At 36.3% G+C, this 20,766-nt stretch overlaps 1 protein-coding gene across 19 annotated transcripts in view; it reads right to left on the bottom strand.

Moving 5' to 3' along the window:
• Nucleotides 1–20,766, bottom strand: part of CELF2 (CUGBP Elav-like family member 2) — a 382,596-nt gene that overhangs the window by 133,362 nt on the left and 228,468 nt on the right. For all 19 annotated transcript variants that reach the window (XM_075208611.1, XM_075208613.1, XM_075208618.1 and 16 more), the window contains exon 3: nt 16,279–16,361. In XM_075208611.1, coding sequence (XP_075064712.1) covers nt 16,279–16,361 — 83 coding nt within the window. The remainder of the gene's footprint in view (nt 1–16,278; nt 16,362–20,766) is intronic.

Genomic DNA, 20,766 nt, shown 5'->3' with positions numbered 1-20,766 from the left:
GGTAGTACTATGAAGTTGTGGTGACAATCTAATAGGATCGTAATAAAAAAAAAGATCAATGATTTTGTTAAATGAAAGAAATGATAAAGAGCTGGTAGTTTCCATTTATAAGGCAATGAGTGGAAAATAATGCATTTGGGACACAGTTTTCAGTGGCAGACTTTAAGATTAATGGCACTATACTGTCAACAACAGCAGATGAAAAGTACCTGTGTGACATTATTTCAAAGGAATTAAAATAAAGAAAAAGTCGGTAAAGCCAGCAGGTTGTTTAGGAATAGACATAATGATGCTACAACTTAATGGTTATTAATAAGAAAACCAGAATGAAATAGGCAGCTCAGACTACTTTTAAATACTACTTTTAACTTTATACACTGTTTAATATGAACACTATTTCATATTCTCTATGTTATAGTATAATAATATTTCTATAGCACTTTTCTCCAATTGGGAACCAAATAACGATTAAAGTGAAAAATGAAAAAAAGAGGTGTTGTATATGGGACAAGTAGTGGTGCATAAGACAAATGCATTGGTAAACAGGTAAGTCTTGAGGCTGTTTTTAAAAATTTTGAGAGATGGAGCCTACCGGACTGTGCGATTCACAGAGTTCTGAAGTCTACTACAGAGCTGGGGAATCTTTTTTAATTGGTAGACCACATCCCATTTTCTGAGGATCTCATAAGACCGCATGATGTATTGCAGGTTGCAAAAGTGTTTACATTTACCACAAAAAATATACATATTTATTTATGTTTTTATAAAATAGAAAACTTCTATAACAATACAATTAAAGTTTGAGAGGAAGAGATTAGGTTGTTAAATTACTTTCAGCTCTATTATTGAGATAAAAAGGAAGTAAAAGAATATTTACATATTAAATAATGACTTTTAATAAAAAACACAAAAACTTTAATCGCTTTTTGTTTTTATTTGCTAGGAATCTCATGTTTGGTTCCATCTTTGATGCCTTCAGCCTCAGTTGATCTTCCAAGTGCTAGTTGTCATGTGTGACCTTAGACACGTCTTGATTTTTTCCAAGTGTGAAAACATATGGTTATATTTACTAAACTGCGGGTTTGAAAAAGTGGAGATGTTGCCTATAGCAACCAATCAGATTCCAGCTGTCATTTTGTAGACTGTACTAAATAAATGACAGCTAGAATCTGATTGGTTGCTATAGGCAACATCTCCACTTTTTCAAACCCGCAATTTAGTAAATATACCCCATAGACTTGTAGTGAAGTGATAAGTTGTCACAAAGCAAGAGAGCAAACACTGAGCATATTGGCGTAATCGACAATATTGCATAGCATTCTTCAATAACTCTACAGGATCTACTTTGTTATTGTAATGTAGTCCTTGAAAGTACAGGCATAATAGTGAATTTAAACAAAATTAATTTATATTAGTAACTTAAAATTATGTACTGTATTTATTATGTACATGTCCACGCTCTTTCTTGATTGACACTGGTGTGGATTTACTAATCTTTGATTCACTACAGTTGGTTCATGTCTTCATGACTACCCTGTTTGTCCTTTGTGAAAAAAGTAGGCTTTTAGCTAATGGTCTCAATTTTGGAAACATGATATTTACTTGCTTTTAAAACAAACTTTTCTTTCTAATTGTGTACCACACGGTCACATGTTGGGACAGCAGGTTCTCCTGCACTGCTTCTGTCCTCCTCTGCTTCTTCTGTCAGCTCCTTGGCTGCTCAATGGGAAGTTACTCCTCTCTGAGCAGCCAAACTCTCTGATTGGTGCTCCAGAATGCAAGTAACAAACAACTGCATGTCTAGTGGCTGCATAAGTAAAGGTTTGAGTCCCAGAGGAGTTCAGGTAGATTGTACATATTGCTAATAGTCCATCAAAGTGTGCAAGTAGGTGCCTATGTGGTCAAAAATTGCTTCAAGCAGCTAGACCTTGAGTATGAAGGGCTTTGAATGACAACAAGCTAATCTTGAAAAGGTTTCATAGTTTTACAGCCAGGTAATGTAGTGATTGAGGAATAGGTGTTACGTGGCAGGAATGTGTCTCATAAGCACTCGGTAGGAAGCTCAATTCTGTTTCTTGTAGATTAAGAAAGAATAATCACCTCTGCCCATTTCCACCAAAAGATCATTTAGCACATAAACCAGTGCTATTTTAGTACTATATTATTTCATGAATCCTGCCTGGAATGGATCATAAATATTGTGGGTTGTAATGTTGGCCTCCAGTTACCAAATAAGGAAGATATCTATAGTTAGACATGCAGCCGGGTCTACAGAAGATCTTTTCAGAAGAGGTCTGACAACTACTTACTTTAGTAGTTCTTGAAAGAAGACTGTAGTGAGAAAGATTCCCTGGTTAGTTTTCCCAAAATCTTTTACACCCACGTGATCAAAACTGGCCTAAGGGGCCAGAAGACCCCCATTTGTTAGTGTGGTACCATGGAAGTCATTTCATGGCACTGTCAGGATCACAGCCCAGATGGAGGATACCTTCTCAGGGAAGAACTTGGCAAAATGATCTCATAGTAATTGGAAGAAGAATATATCCATGAACCAACTGTATATTTCATATGGGTGAAGGAGCACAGTGGATATCAATTTTCATAGAACAGTTTTGCTTTTCATAAAATATGTTTATTGTCTGAAAGCAGTTCTGTTTGGCTGTACAATCAGTGTTTCCACTTTCAAATTCCAGATTTCCTGGTCTCAACCTGTTTTTTCCTGTCAATATTTGTACTTAAGATGCCATGGTATATGCATAAAATTATATACTTACCAGGAAAAGTAACTGCAGAGTAAAATAATCCTGTAATTGTAAACAATGTGGGAAACTGTGAAAAAATGGGTAAAAAACCTGTAAGTGGAAACACTGTGTACCATATTTCTATTTGTATATACGGCAGCTGCAATAGTGACATCTGCAGATTAATGGAAGGTACTACACTGTATTACAAATGCTCAGGAGGAACAAAATAGTAAATGTTGTCAAAATGATGCATTATTTTCTATTCAACTACTGTCTTTTACATGAGATATTTCAAACTCATATTTTAGACCCCCAATGGGTGAAACTACAGTATATACTAAGAATAAAATAGGTGCCATAAGGAGAGGTAGAGCAAGCAAAGATATAGGTTATGACATGGAAACTGATATTATATACAGAAATAAATAGTATATAAAAGGCAAATATGTAGGAAAAGATTTGAAGGCAAAGTAATAAAGAAGAAAATGACACCCTTGAAAACCAGCTAGGCACAGATGAATTTATTTGCTCAGCTGATAATCTATATCATTCTTGGCTGTCATCCAGATACACTCTGCTTCCTCCCTGTTGACAAAAACCGCCAAGTTGTAAATGACACAGACAACATAAAATTGCCTAAAAGATAAAAAGTCCCTTGAGAGGCCAAGGAAAGTGAGGATGGGAGCATGCGGGTTCATTTCCAGCACAATTTGGCTAGATGTGATAGCTGACAGGTATCAGTGTATTGTAGGTTCTATATAAAAAATCTATATCTACCGCACACCTTTATAAAAGTACACATATCTGATATCCTCATACTTGGTGAAGAACTTGCCAATAACATTTTGAGGTAATGTCCTGCAGTTGCTCTAAATAGTAACTATGAGAAGAATGATGGAAAAGTGTATTTTTGTGTGATTTTGCCCATTTCCCTATAGTAAACTAAAACATACTACCAAACGAAAGTCCTAGCTCTTATGAAAAAAATAATCTGTATATAAACTTTGCTAAGTGAGACTTGGAAATAAAATACAAATTCCTAATAAAACCAAAGTGAAAACAACCTGCAGGCCTGAAGGGCTTCAATTCTGGAACATGGACAATGGGCTACATTTCTCCAGTTTGTTGGACTGTTATAAAACAAAGTTTATGAAAGGCAACATTAAATGCACGCTAAGAAATATATTGAAAGTTATCATCTTTATAGATGAAAATGTAAGGAAATATACAAATGATTAATAAAGCAGTTATATACAGAAGTACAGAAGTATGTAGTTTTACGTTTCCACAAACAATATTTAACGCAGACATGATTTACTGTCCTGACATTTGATTATTCAGATTTAAGACAATGGGATATGTCCCACTAGCAGTGTGAGCTGATGCCATGCCAATGGTGCAAGTGGCAATGCAAGGGTGTTTTCATGGGAGGAGACTGGAGTAAGGTTTGCCTAATGCTTCAGAAGCACTGGAGAGACCGGAGGATGTGGTCACGCCCCCACCATGACACGGACACCACCCATCATGATGTGAAAACCCCCTCACCATGAAGTGGCCACATCTGTTGTCACAGTATCCTGATTATATAAAGTTAGGAAAAAGTACAGAAAACAATTCATGAATAGCAAAAAAAAACACACCTGTCATTTACTAGATTGTCCCTCTTAAAGAAGACCCCACTACCCCTGTCCTCTCCAAGACTCTCGCTATGTCTCCTGTTCTACGTCATTAGTCCAGGATTGCGATCCAGCCGGGCGCTTATGTGAGCTGTCTGCATCATCATTGGTGGATTCAGCTCTGGTGCTCAATAAATGTTCTCCATATGGAGCTCATCTGGCGACACTCCTGCCTTCCGCCTTTTCACTTAGTTTTTACAGTGTTATTCTTGCTTCTTTGTTTTATGCTGAAAAACTAAATAAAAAATCCAGGAAAAAAGCTGCCTAAGCCATTGAGCCCTTGCAGGGAATGGGAATTATTCTCCATTGACTTTTTCTTTACTTGTTAGTATAAAGTATATAATATGAAAGTCGCCTAGTTAGTTAGGTAGCTTTCGCCCGCTACAAAATTCTCCTACAGCCATTGGGATCCCGGTGAATCACCACCCTTTTCATAGCAGGCACGTCCTACCACTTTATAAAACAATGTGTGACTACTGCTGAAACAGTCACAAGCTGGGTAATTAACGTTTGTTCACTTAGTTACTCCTAAGGTACAATCATTAGCTGTGTGTTCCTAAATGTAATTTATGTGAAATACAATAACACTGTAGATAATCCTTGCCTGGAATTGCTTTTGCAATGGCCATTGAGTTTAACATAAATGCATGCAATAACATTTGAAATTTGTAGCTTCTTTAAAAAAAAAACAGGTATCACACAGCTATCCTTTGTGTATTCCTTATTTGATGTTGAAAACCGAAGGCTTCTTGCAAAAGGGCATCATTAACTTCTTATTAATTCCATAACACAAAAGCAATCCTTTTAAAACAGTGACTCTGTAACTTTAAATTACAGAACTAGCTTGGTATTTAATGAGAGATTTAGCACAGCGGGGCATCTGTTAAATTAAGTTGTGCCTTCACATCACAGTGGGGAAACAGGTGTATATTGGTTTAGAATTATGGAAATGTTGACTAATTCTGAAGCTTGTAATCAAAAGGACGGCACCCTGCAATATTTTCTTCCAAGAAATCTGCATTAATCATTCACACTCCTCCCTTTTTACTTTGCGTCCATCATGAACAAAAAAAAAAAAATCGTACGAAAAATCAAAGGTTTATCTAATATGTTTTGATGTTTGAAAATAGTAAATTGTGAGCTGAGCTATACACAGAAATTATAATTTTGTCTATACACATACAGGAAATAGGTCTTATATATATTCATGCTCTCACACATGGGAGAGCATTTGCCCTCCAGAGTCTACCAGTGATGGATTGCACCAAATTGGCCATGGTACATGGAATCAATTACCTATTGTAATAAATGGAAATGAGGATATATATACATTATGTAGAAATATATATATATATATATATATATATATATATATATATATATATATATAAATATAGAAAGATGTATACTTCAAAGCCATGATATTTCTTTTTTGAAAAGAGTAAAACTGACACTAACATCTTAATTGAACATCACAAGATCACTTTAAAAAATTCAGGACTGATTGATTCTCAGACTTTAGTTGGATTTATAACAAATCTGAAATCAGAATTTGGAGATCATATGCCATATGGTCTGTAAAGACAAGTATAACAATCTCCTCTCTGAAGTGAAATATAACATCAAGGATTGTAACAAAGACAGTGGAAAACAGGAACATTGGATACAATGAGGGACTGTGATGCCATCACTCTGTGTCTAGGCTATCAGTGAGCAATTCAATTATTACATGCTAAATAAATATCTTTCACTCCAGACTTCACCGGTCAATTAATCTTTTAGTAGGTTTCGAGTAGCAGCAGGCATCTAATAGTGCTGCTTTTTCCCACAACCCTGGTTGTATGCACCAGAGACTATTATAAAGCAACAGTGGTAGCTTAATGAAATAAATCTGGTAAGAAGAAGTTCCCAGCAAAATTCGATGGACAGTCTGTTCTAAGAACCCTTTTTGTTCGGTAAAGGTAATTTTATGTATTTAAATGATAAATCTCTCAGAAATAAGCTTCATTAGATTAATAACTGGAAGTGATTCAATGCCTTTTCAATTGCACGCATTTTCATTATGATTTTGTTTTTAGCAATTCAATGTTGATTTATCCCTTCAGAGATTTGCGAGCTTATATTTAATTTTAAAATAATATACCTGCCTCTCAAAACTATACAGCAATTTTAATATAGTTTGTTTATGCTCTGTTCAACTTACTTTTAGTGAGCCATTATTTAATATGCTATTATTTAAGAGAACCAGATGTGCAGTCGTCAGGTGCTCCTTCCTTCTATCACTGCTTTATAACCACACAGACTGACAAAGTGAGGGAAGTAAGAGCAGAAGATGTAGTGAGAGCACAAGAGACTTGTGTAACTCTGCATTTTTCTCTTGTGCACTCACTGTGATGCTACAGCGGTAACTACAGAAAGGATTGCAGATGACAAGTTTGGAGCTGAACTTCCTCCTGCACTCAGGTATGGCAGAGTGCAGCCGGTTTCTGTAATTTTGGGCGGGGTAAGTTGGCGGATAGGATACAAACTCATTTCTTTTATCCCTTGTACGTTGCCTCCTGAGATGAGGTTCTTAACTTGCCTCATGGAAGAAATGGCCCTGACAAACACTAGCAGCAAGGGTCGGAGGAACTCTTGCTGCAGATATATTTTTGTTTAGGTCTGTTAGCCACACTGTTCATTTAAGAGACTGCCAGCTTAGTTAAAATTTTCAGCCAGTTTTTTTACCTTCTCTCTGGGGAGTGTGGCAATGCAATTGTGGCGGGATGCGGGAGGGCAACATCTCTCCTGGGAGTCCAGGAAAATTTCGGGAGTCTCCTAGACGTTCCAGGAAAGCAGGCAGTATGACGTACTTATATAGGGTGCATGAAATCTTATCCTGAAGTAATATGTTTATGTAGAATAGGATAAATGAGGATTATTTGCCTCTTTTGTGAGACAAATCACAAGAATAACTACCACACCACACTCCTCTGTGGTAACCTTAGGGGCAGCTGAGGGTAACAAGAGGAATGCAGCATGGCATATGGTGCCATCAGGTGCATAATCTGTGATTCAAAGAGCACCCAATCACATATCACATATATTCCAAATCTACGTGCTCTTATCTCTAAACCCCAGTAAAGTATAAAACACAGCTGTAGTGGTAGAGAATGTAATAATGTAATATTTTTAGTGGAGTACAGTAAGATGTGAAGGGGTTGGTGTGGTGGGAAGCCTATCCACAAACAATCCGGTACTTAAATGCAGGTCAAATGAAGTTGACAACTCAGAGATGTGGCAAAAATATTCAGTTTTACTAAACCTTATCACTAGCAGAAAAAATACAGCGACAATGAATATATGAATTATATGAGAGATATTTTGGTACCAGGGTACATGATGTACTGCGCTTGTAAGAGGTAAGCTCTGCAAAAGGCAAGTGCTCACATATGGTAAGAGACAATTTCCGAGAAGAGGGAATATTATCAGCTATAGGTGGATATCTCAGCTGGAAGTCAAGAGGAATTAATGAAAAATGATAATAAATGTCACACAGATTATTGGTATTATATTTCATTAAATTGTAAAAAAAAAAGTGGATTAAATTTGCCACAGTGAAATTTCTGAGAAGTACATATGATAATGAATCAGCATGTGTCCTGTGTAGCAATTTCTCATCAATTATTGAAAATTGAAAGTGTAGTAGTTTTAGATGTGTAATACTTTTATATATGAAATGATACTTTAAACAATGGCTACTATGAAAATGGAGGGTTTTGAGAAAATATGACTTCACAACCCAAAATGTTTTAATTCTGAGCATTTACACTGTGAGCTTTATACTCTTTCCTAATATCTACATTACATTGTTTACAAGTATTAGCAGTGACTAGTTGTTATAGAATATAATGTATATGTATATTTCATTCCTTACAACACAAGTAGTGCACTTAAAAGTATTGTAATGAGTTTACACAGAAGTTTGAAGTGTGCATCTAGACTAGAGTCAACAAGCCTGTGCTTTAGAGCAGTGTTTCTTAACTTGAGTCTGTGCTCATCCCCAACAGCTCATAATTTGAGGATTTTCAATATTTGAAAACAACAATAACAATAATAAAACAAACTGACATGATGATCTAATTGCATCAACAGTCTGTTCTAGCTTGCTTTAATTTACTTATCAAATAGACCAGTATTTCCAGCCCAAATTCTGCCCAGGGCTCCACTGTATCGCTGAAATTGGAATTGACTGAAGAGTCTTTGAAAATTGTGTATGTGTGTTTATTTTTATTTTTTGTATAATGTGCAGGGGTGTTAGGGGTCTTTGTTAATTAGTCTTGCCCCAACAGCCCAATGAGGTCAGGATGGGTTCCAGTGCATTTCAACATTCAATTTCATTATAGTAGTGGGACCCAATGTTTGGTTCCCTGTTATAATGGAAGCCAGGCTAGACTATCATGCACTGGAACGGATTAAAGATTTCAAAGGGGGCACGTTGTAGCATCTGTGGTCTGAGTGAAGATAACTGACAATCACTTACAGTTCTCTGATATTCAGCCGTCCATGTTTTTCCTGAAATTGACTGACGGTAACCTCCGCTTGAACCACTGATCCTACCAATTCAGTAATTTAAGCCAGGATGTCAACATAGTAGTTTGATTCACAGAGCACAATACACATGTACTTCATTCATCTGCCATGAGTAGTAGGATCCTCTCAAAGTGCTATTTAGAGGCAGAAAGATGTATTCCAGGGAATTTCAATAATACTTTCTTTTTTAAAACTTACCGAACGCGATACAATGTGTTTCCTTCTAGCAGCACAATGCGAAAGATTAATAAAATCACTGATGTTAGAAAACAATTTAATGGATGCTACATCTATATGATATTTAAAATAAAGACAAATTAATTGCACTCTATCTGCCCCCATGTAATATTCCTTAATGAGGCTCATATCAGCAGTTCATAAAAATATATAAAGAATGCAAATTTAATGAGGAAGGAAATCTTAAAGGGAATTTAGGAAGTACCTTTACATGGCTTGTAACATTTACACTTTGAGTGTAGTAGAATCAGCCTGCTGCGAACCAGGCACAATGGACCCAAAAACATTTTCATTTTAAAATGATTGATTTAAAAAAAAAACTAAATAAAAACAGCATACAACTTCATGTTTGACAATGATGTTGTTCATAGTTCAGCAAACACTGTGCTCTTGAATGTTCCTGGCATTGTTATGACCTGTATATATCCCATTAGCCATCTAAGTAGAAGCAGTAACTACTACAAAGCTAGAAAGAAGACTGTGCTTGTATAGAACAGTCCTGAATCTTTTTACAGGCTCCTTTATAAAAATAATAATGACAGCAAAACAAAAAAGAAGTGAATAGCATATACCGTATGCTTGTGTGCTCATGTATGCTGGCACTGCATTTGATACCAATATTGTAACGCTGCAGGACAAGAAGACCTCTCTGTGCAGTTCTGTTGTCTAGATGATAATTATTCTCCAAGGGAAAGCATCCAGTTTTAATATCTCAAAGGCTTACTAACCCAATTAATGCAGCTCATGCTAAATTATCCAATTATGATACTGTGTATGGCATCTATCCTGAAACACTGCCACATTTATTTACTAAAAGGCTACTGGTCATGATACAAATGAACAGTAAAGCTACCTATGAATAGCATGTTGCAGTATCTGCTCAATATTACCTTTAATAATCATAGAAGATCTGTCTGTGTATGTAACACTGTACTGTAACATTGTCAGACACAACTGGTCAGTCTCCTGATAATTGAGCAATTTAATATTAAGGCTTGAGACAATTTGTATAATACGACTTGTGAAAGATGATTAACATGTGTCAGTAATCAAATAAATGATAATTTTTTTCATATCCATCCCATCTTTCTCTTGATAAATTAACTATCAGCAAAGCAATAGTGTGTTTTAAAAGAGCCAATCACATGACTGTTTTTATAGGACATATTGTAGCTTCAAGTGGAAAAAAGGAATATGACCTCTAATTCATGATCTACTCACAAAAAATGATTGTGCCTAATAAAGTCCTTTTAATACGCCTAATCTTGTAGTTAAAAACCCTGGGAAGGATAACAGCCACGTCATACAGGTGCTGTAAATAATGTTGTTTTACCCAGTTTCCTTATTAACTCTGCTTCAATTGTTTTATGTATACATCCAACCCCTACACATTTTACCATAGATTTGTGTTCCGTTTTCATCTCTATATCTATTCACCCAAAACTGTATTTTTGTACCTACATATAGGTAAGGCTACAGTACACCTGGAAGGGGCTCTACAAGGGTACACTGAGTTGCCATCACTCTTTTCTCAAATTCTTAAAAATTAGCTTGATGACACAAACTTTTCCAGAGGTTCTATACTTCTATTCTTCTGCAGAATCAAGAACAGTTCAGTCTGTACATTTACTCTCTTCCTTCTCCTAGAAGGGACACAAAGCTACAGAGAAACTTCAGTTATGCCAGCCCAAAGTACATTACATTGGAGAAAGATCTCTTTACCCAAAGTACCCAAACCAATGACTATGTTCCAAATTAGAATCTTTTGAGTATGGCTGGTTATTGCCGTCAGTGGATTCTGGGGTATGCTTCTATTGTCAGACCTTGACATGAATGAACACTTCTGAATCTCTTCCTTGGGACATAGAAGCTGTGAAAGCCTCCTCTATTATCAAACAAGCTTAAACATCTGCACCTGCTTCGTGTCTGCCTGTTTTACACAAAAACTTTTTACATTGTTTTGTCATGAAAAATACGTGTTTGTTGTCATAACTGTACAACTCTATGTTACACAAGGATATGACAACTTATTGTCGCTCTACCACGTACAGTAACTGCACTATATTTTGATCAATACTAGGCTTATTAAGTATTAACATATTTTTATCAGAGAATGTTGTTATAATGCCAGGTTGCCTTTGTTTTTCCCTGCAACTCAGTTACACCAACATGTTCAAGATAAACTCCATTATTGCTTGTATGACACAGTCCAGGTTACTGTGCTACTAACTGATTTACAAGACACTCTTGTACACAATCTAGATTTGATGTTGCCTGGAATGAGAAAGGGAATTTAGTTTCAAAGTATGTTCTCAGCATAAGATCATTGAAAGTAAGTGTTTGCCTTCACTGAATTCCGTCCATGTTGTTAAACTCATTCCTCTTACTTATATAAATACTCTGGAAAATCTGTTAATATTTTTAATAATTTTTGCTATGCGTTGTGTGATACACTATTCTGGGCAGTTGTGGAAGCAGAGCGGATCTATCCTCTCTTCATATATTGGTTCTCAATGATATTTGTCCTGTTGCTGTTATTAAAATGTAAAACGACAAGATGATGTTACAAGAGGAAATACTTTACTCCCCTCAGGCTACACATGTTACTGACACTTTCAACTGATTAGTCTCTTATGGCCACTCTTAAAGCTATAGCAATTTTACAGAATCAAGATCAGAATCATAGAAAAACCTATTGGCAGACTGACAGGATGCTTGTACTGACAAACTTGTCCCATATTTCAGGTACACAAGGACAATAAACCTGAAAAAGATTAAACCACCACCACACTAGGGGCCATTGTAAAACTACAGGTTATTTAAAATGAAGACATTTTAATATTAATATGTATTGGTCATTGTATGTATTCTGGGTGAGTAGAAGCTTATTCCTGTGCAAAAGTAGATAATGCAACTGCAATTAGAAAAAAAACTCTGAAAGAATTTTGTCTCAAATATACCACTATTAATCAATAGCGATAGGTCACATTTTACTACCCAGGTCATGAAATAACTCTGTAAGGCAGTACAAGTACAACAGAGGTTCCCCTGCCAGTACTATCCACAAGCATCATGGCAAGTAGAAAAACAAAATGACATTTTGAAATATAAAAGTGCAGAGATATGCCCTGAGACAAACCTAAAATGACCAGATGAACTTCTTGTCACCCTAATAAGATCTTAATGGAAGACCTATGAGACTAACTTCAATACATCCCGTTACCTCACATGTTACTGACTTGTATTTAACTGATAAACTGATTCTGAACTATTATGAGGCACTTATCAATAAGGTCTAAGCATATAATTCACGGGTCAGAACTGCCTTACCTAAGGAACCAGACAAACAATGTATTTCCATTTAGCATGGAGACTGGGCACACATAAAGATACACCAGAGGAAGTCATCCTTAGAACCTTGTGGGAGGGACCATATCAGGTACTATTTACCACTTATACTGCTGTAACGTGTGAAAGGCTGCAGACCTGGATACACACCTCACACTGCAAGACCAGGCCGCCTGTGGACAAGTCAGTACAAGTGTCATTGCCTAATAAGTAAGATGTGGTGTTGTACACTCACTTGATCCACTGTGATCCACACGAATGGCCACAAATTTGTTTTATTTCTCCTAGCCCTCTGTTAGCCTGGAAGCACTCTCTATAGTTTCAGTTTCAACTTCCTGTTTCAACCTTTACTATTTCAATTAGTTCCTGCATTAAACTTTTAGAGACCTAATAATAATAATAATAATAATAATAATAATAATAATAATAATAATAATAATAATAATTATTATTATTCACCTTTTTTTATATAGCACCAATATATAACATAACACGTTATAGAGTATTAAACTTATAGTCTAAATTCTCTACTGTACCCACACTAACATTAGTCTACTAGTATGGTGATTTCTTGGGATTATGGGGGAGAAGCTACGACATGGAGGAAACGCATGGAAAGAATTATGAAAATCCACACCTGTATCGCCTGGTGAGAATGCAATCCAAGGCCACAGCCCAGTTTTATTAGTCTCTTAGGGGGGAATTCAATTAGCTGCAAAGGGTCTCGCGACCATTCCGGAGACACTTTGCGGTGGATATTTTTACAGAAATATCCGCTCATTATTCTTCGCACCCCATAGGGGTGCGAGCAAAAATGAGAGGATATTTCTACCTTAGTAACGATTAAAGTGCGTAGCTGTGATGTTCTGAGGAACATCGCGGTTAATTGAATATGCCCCTTAGAAGTATCTTCAAGTAACAGCTCTTTACACTACATCACAGCTCTGACAGAACTTTTTTGCAACTCCTTAATCACACTAACACCTTCTCAAATACTTACACGATCTTATTGATCCGGTTTTAATACAGATAAGGGGTAACAGATAATGGATAAGAACAAGTATAGGAAGAGATCCTTATGTGCTGCCTGCCATAAGATTTTATATATTGTTGATACTGCACAAATTTAGGATAAGTCTAAAAATAGGTTTGGTTGTAGTATATTTGCCTAATCCTCAATACTTCACTTATATTAGTGCTGTTTATGCTCCAGGGCATTTTACTAATTGTAGATTTTCCATGTTTGTCCACTCACTATTCTGGATCTATTGCACTATGTTGTATGGTTTATACTTACCTTATGCTTGGCTTGATAGTAGGACACACACTGGTTTACCTGACAATTTAATCTGTGAGCATGGTAAGTGATCTTTCCAACAGAGGTAAGACCTCTATTTTGTATTTCACTAATAATCTACTAGTTTCACAATTAAAGCACTTCTTATTCAGTTCTACATAAAGCAAATTATATTAACAAAGGTTTCTTAATGTGTGAAATCTGAATTGATAAACTTTGCAGTAATGCGCCCTCTGATTTATGGTACTGTATCCATAAATACTATCCTCATATTGCATAAAATGCACATAATGTTTCTCCCAAATCTTCTCTGTGGTAATTTGTACCTCAGAATGAAACTTTTTCCTGGTGTGACAAGTTGTTATTATTTTGCTCTTTCAGTTTACTATACATGAAAAAACTGTATATATAACATTGTTTTTACCGTTGTACGCCTTCTTTATACTTTGTTTATTTTGAAATAAAGTCTTTGCTTTAAAATGTTACAAACTAAACCTATAGTATTCAGTTTTATGGGCACAACTGTAGTGAGATTTTAAGGTGCATATTCAATTTATTTTTCCAGCCGCGTTAAAACTATTACCGTTACTACGGTAATCGTTAGCTGGATTTCAGCTCGCGGCTCAGGGAGTGGCGAGCTGAAATCCAGCAAGAAAAATACCGTAATAACGTTTTTTCCGCGCACTATTACCGTAATAACGATAATAGTGCGTGGAGCGCAAGATTTATGGTGTTTCCGCCGACAATTGAATATGTCCCATAGTATTAGGTAGAGGTATCATTGAGACTAGATATCACATTTGCTATTGGATATACAGGGATCATCAAAAATTCTAAAATGAGTCAGGGAGCGGCAAATAAACAAGTGTTTACATACAGCGCCTCTCTCAAGTAGTAAACAACACTTTCGATGTATTAACTTAATTTCGTATTGAGATTTGGCACTTCAATTTTCCACCGGTGGCAGAACCACCGTAGTTGCAAGGGGTGCAGTGGTTATAGAGTCAGGAGTTTATTTGGGGCCCGTAGCGACTGCACTCTGTGCAACAGCAATCATTTTGCCACTTCCTGCAACCAGTAACATGTAAAAAAAAGGGCAGTGAAACCAAAACAGAATTTCACTAGCGCCGGCCCCATGCATGTTCAGAAGGGGCTGATGGAGGACGGGCTGCCTCGATGACCCCCATTCCTGCCAATGTAGTGTTCCATCCCTGCTTCCCACATCAGTTTGACAGGAACCTCACATGACTACTCTATGCTATTGGAGGACATAGATCCCTCCATTATCTAGCAGTCTATGGCTTTCTGCTGGCCTCCACTCCAGAACAGTCCACTGTCCCTGGTACGTACAGCCCTGTTCTCACTTACTCAGTCAAAGGAGTGGACAGGTCACAGCCTCCCATAAGCTCAGTACATTGGTAAAATACTTTGTACTCATGTCAACATTATGATTATCAGATTGGTTACAGATAGTTCTATCCCATCCACTTCAAAACTAGGGACATAAAGCCATGCAGAACAATGAAGTTAAAATGTGGTCTGACCCTAGTCAAATACACCACCGTAAGTACTATATCACAATGAAAAATATTTCAGCCCATAGCATACAATATGTAAATTACTAGTTAGCTGCTGTTGAACCACATCCTAAAATATAATGTGAGAATTGTAACCGGTTGCTTGCGATTTCACTAACCTAATTTAATCCTAAAAATTAATAAACTATGTTATAGTCAGAGCCATAATTAATTTCCAGAGGGGCTTATGCAGGGCTGACAACCTAGCGCCAGTGTACAAGAAAGTCATATTTTGTAGAACATCTTTCTATTAAGAAACCCAGTTTCAATAGGTTTCAAGACCAAGACAAGGCACAGTTACTGCCTTAGGTGTAGAAGGGATTAAACTTGAAAAGAAGCAGTGTTTTCCCCTAATAGATTTCAATAAACCTCTTATTATTATATGCGTTCCCAATAACCCTGATTCCAGCACTGACATTACTTGCTTTTTACAATTCATTACGCATAGCTGTAAATACTGTCATGCACTAGCTTTCAGAGACTTGTATGAGGGATGTCTTTAAATGAAAATAAGAAATTCCTTACCCATAGGTGAAAAGGAATTATCACAGTTAGGCAAGTTTATAACTGAGGTAGTAAAGGTAATACTTGTTTCCTAGATAAAACCTAATGTACTTCACTGCATTGTTCACTAGTTTCTGACTGAGACAATTAATGGATTAGCCCCACACCATCATAAGTCCTTTCCATTGCTGCCTGGTCATTTTGAGCAACTAACACTTCATCTTGCACTCATTGCTTGTGTGGTATAAACTATTCCTTAGCAATAAACAGAACAAATACATTTAATCATGACACAGTGTCAAGGAGAAGAAGAATGTACTCACCCCAGGTAAAGTTTTAATATTGTGCAATGCGTTCTGTGCTTCCAGTGCTGCTTTTCTTGTATAAAACGTTACGAAACAACAACCTGCAGTTCAGAAACAGAAAGGGATTAGGAAATGCCCTAAAATAGGTTCCAGACACAGACTAAAATGATGATAAATTAACACTGCTGTGAGAGAAGCATTTACAATAGGGGAACATATTACAGTCATACTTCTTTTATGTACAACAATATTTTACAACACTTTATGTCCAGGGGTTGCCAACTGTTGGTACATTTATTGACAGTAAAAAAGACATCACATCTTTTTGGTGGATGGAACAAAGGCTTAAAAAGAACAGACATATTTGCCTTTTAAATTGCTGCCAGTTAGTGAGCAAACTAAAGGAGTAAGGTTAAGAGAGGAGGTTACAGAGACTGAGGTACAGTTGGGATTTTTTCTCAATTAGTCATCTGTAAATTTACTGATGTTCTGTAAGATATAAATCAACTATTCAACAACATAAAAAAAGCTAAATGAATATAATGGGCTATCAATAAACATGCAATAACACAAGTTTTACCCACTTTCACAGCTTTAGTAGTAACAAAGATTGAAGGAGATTTAAATGTTGCTGTATTTATTATTGTGAACAATACTAATGTTAAGGCTATGCTGAGACCTTACTTTGACCAAGCTACCACTATCATTATAGGCAATGCCAGTATCTATTTGTCTAAATAAAAATATAGGGGCTCAAGCTGACTTGGACGCATATGCGTAAAAGTTCTAAATAGCTACGAGTAAAGATAACATATTTACACCCATGCTGAGTCAAAGATACATCCAGCTCTGCACCAGTAGCATAAGTGCCAAGTGTACTTACACCCAGATATACTTACACCAGGCCCTGGTCTTAAGCACAAAAAAAGTTTGTTTTGAGAGAGAAAAATACATCAAGTTTGATTGAAATAAAAAACAAACCTCTATAACACAGCAGGTATAATATTCATTTTCATGTACGAATGTAAGTATTGAAAAATGAATTCTTAAATACGCCCACAAAGTATATAATAGAGGCATGAGCAATGATTAAAGCACTATCAGCTTCAGAGGTTAATTCACAATCAGTCAAACAGAAGCTAGTGCTGGCAACCCTCATCATCATCATTGTGTATCTGCATCTGCCCTGAGGCACCCACAAGTGATATAAAATATATAACAATGTGTATATATCGGGCGCTTATGAGTTCAAGCAATTGACTTCTAATTTTAACAACAGATTGTCTTAATCCACTGTGTTCCTGTGGAAATAGTTTCTCCGTAATAAGTAATTGTGGAGTAGCAAATCAATGGCTTTAAAATATATCCAAGACTTGTCAGATACTTTTAAAGCGTGAACAATCATTAATTGAGATCCTAGTTTCTCCGATGTGTATTCAACTCTGAATCTCACATGAAAAATAAATAAACATATCGAGCACATGGTGCATTATCTCCAGACAGGTTTTTTAATACTTCGTATAATCGTAAAAACAGAACAACATAAAATATCCAAAATAGATGGTCAAATATAAAATTGCATCTAAAAGATTTGACAATCCTATAGTGCACGTAGCAAGTTCACTCCTACCAAGTTTCCCAAGGACTGTCAGCGTGATAAAATCCTTTTCAGATAAATCCCGGGATCAGCGGTGATCTGCAAGCTGCAGGTAGGTGTGTAACTCCTCAGTGAAACACTAGACATACACCAACGTTAAACGCGTTGGTGTATGTGAGGTGATGTGAGGTTTTATATTTTTATCTGTAGCCATCTGTTTATCACCTTTAGGACTGCAGTACTTTTTCCTGCCCCAAAGCGATAGGTTTCCTGTTTGCCGTTCATTTGCTTTAGGCAGGCAATTATCTGGTGCTGACTAGCATAGGCCTCTATTTACCTGTACAAGATGTTTTATAAATTTGTTCATTCGCACTGTAAAATCTTTGTCTTAAAAACGGTTCTTTGCCTTTTTCAGAGTACTTATCGTTGTACTGTAGGTTATGTGTCTGTGTGCTCCACCATCTGTGAAGGAATAAGCCTAATGGCATTACCTTGTCCTGGGCTAGACTGGTGACATGACAGCAGTCACACATGAAACACAGGCAGAGTCTGACACTTAGTGAGTTACTAGATATACAGTGGATGAGAACTGCTATCTTGGGCCATGCAGGGTACTCTATCATTTGAACACAACTCAATTCAAGGTGCTAACTTAATGTAACACTCATACTTTACCAAGTATACACTAACACTATCTGGACCACATAGAAGCAGACAGAACCTACTATGGAGGTCTAACAAAATGGTAGGGGGCGCCAAGAGGGAGATGAAAAATAAAAAATAAAAAGTTGATAGGATGGCAGATCTTGTTACTATCATATATTTATTAAAACATTAAAATCAGATTGTATATGTTACAAATCAACTCCATCAAAACATGACATATCATAAATTTCTAGATGTTCAATGTGATATGTCTCTTTATGGATTGTATAAAGTGCCTGGCCAGTACACTTGTATGGAGGACTAGTCTCCTACACCACAAAATAGATTGCCTTTTGTAATAATAATCATGATAATAATAATAATAATAATAACTGCACCATTCTGACAAAGCCAAGCACAACTATTACCTTAGTCAGTTGGCTGTAGAATGACACTTTCCCTGCAAGTATACACGTTCACCACTAGAGATAAGTGGATCAGCTCTGGGCTTCTAGGCCTCAGGGTTCCATCCCAACAGTTATTATTGTAATCCGCTACTATCATTGACTGACAATAACACAGGCATGCTACACATGTACACATTTCTATCTAAATGCATGTGGAATAACGAATGTACCTATAGAAAAAATAATGTTTTAGAATTGAGCTGAATATGCTTTTATTTTTGTACTGTTGCTGGTCTAAAAATAAAACACTCTAAAAATAAATACATCTATTTTATTTTAGCAGTATGGGTACAGGAGGCTGCATGCACGTGAATCAGCAATCTAATTGTGCCTTAATACTGAATATCATTATAGCAAATTTCATTCATTCTGAATATGTGTGCTACTGGTTGCACTGTTCTTGTGTGTAAAATGAAACCTGATGTGAAGTATAATACACCAATATGAAATATGTCATACTTGGTGCTCATAATATGCATGCATAGTCTAGGCAATGTGCATCTGTTCTACATTTTTCCAACTTCCAGCTGCACAATGCCCAAAAACCACTCATGTGTCCTGTGCTCCTGAAGGTGGCGCTTGTGAGCTGAGTCCCTCATCTCTCCTATATGTGGTGTTTAATTTTTTGCATGGCAATGTGAACATTACCAGATACTCTAAAATAAACCATCTTCTTAACTGTAACATTACATTTAAAGAAATGATTTGCATGCACTGTAAGATGTGCACTGAAGCTTCCTTCCTGTTTACTAGGTCTAGCTGAAGGCGCAGCTTCCTATAAATCTCTATGATCACAGAAATACAGTATGAAGCCAAGAACGGTGAGTTTATAGAGCTCTTGCAAAATGTGCAGGAGTAGGTTTGGAGTTTCCCTTGCATGTGCAAGCAGATGAGTTATGAAAAAAAGAATATTGTAGTAGTATGCCATATCACTGATTGTATAGATTGTAAGCTTGCAAGCAGGACCCTCTTACCTCTCTGTCTATCTGTATTACCCAGTATTGTTTTATTACTGTTTGTTCCCACTTGTAAAGCGCTATGGAATATGCTGGCGCTGTATAAATAAATGATCATCATCATCATCATCATTTAAGCTGGAAAATGATCTGCAAACAAGAAAACTGGATCATTTAAATTAAAGATTCCAATAAAGGTGTCCAACTACCTGACCTTTATTCTGCTTCTTCCCATCACAGAGTGACCGACTGTAGATGTCGTAGACATGTTTTTCAGGCTAATTTTACACACAGTTATTACTAAGACTACATGACTTATGTTATTTCTTGTCACATGTCACATGACATTAGTTGCTAATTTGACATATTTTTTTTAGATAATGAAAGAGTTAATCAGGTCGGAAACCCCCTTTCACGAAGTCTATTTTCCCAGTTTGCATAATTATAAGTAATTGCACTAGAGATATTAAAGGTCCCGTTTGTATTAGCATAGACCAACTCAATTTCATAGTTTAATATACTAAAAATGGAGTATATGAAAAAAAATTAAAATCAAATTTATTTCACTCATTTAGGTATCATGGGGTCGGTTACACATCAGTGCATAAGCTGATTAAAATCTTGTGATGATAAATGCAGTATGCTAATTTCATTCAACAGGATGAAGTTTACTGTATGGCCATACAGTTCAGTACAGAGATTAAATGGTTTAGGAAATTAAAGACATGAGGGGTCGCACTGGAGATGTACATTAGTGTGTCCAGGGAATGAAGCACTCTGTTAAGGGAATAGATGAGTTGTATTGGAAATACCATAAAATTAAATCACTCATCCACATAAC

The sequence above is a fragment of the Mixophyes fleayi genome, chromosome 4 (genome assembly GCF_038048845.1).
Source record: "Mixophyes fleayi isolate aMixFle1 chromosome 4, aMixFle1.hap1, whole genome shotgun sequence".
NCBI lineage: Eukaryota > Metazoa > Chordata > Amphibia > Anura > Limnodynastidae > Mixophyes > Mixophyes fleayi.
Note: the sequence above shows the minus strand (reverse complement) of the source record. Positions and strands in the feature narration are given on the sequence as shown.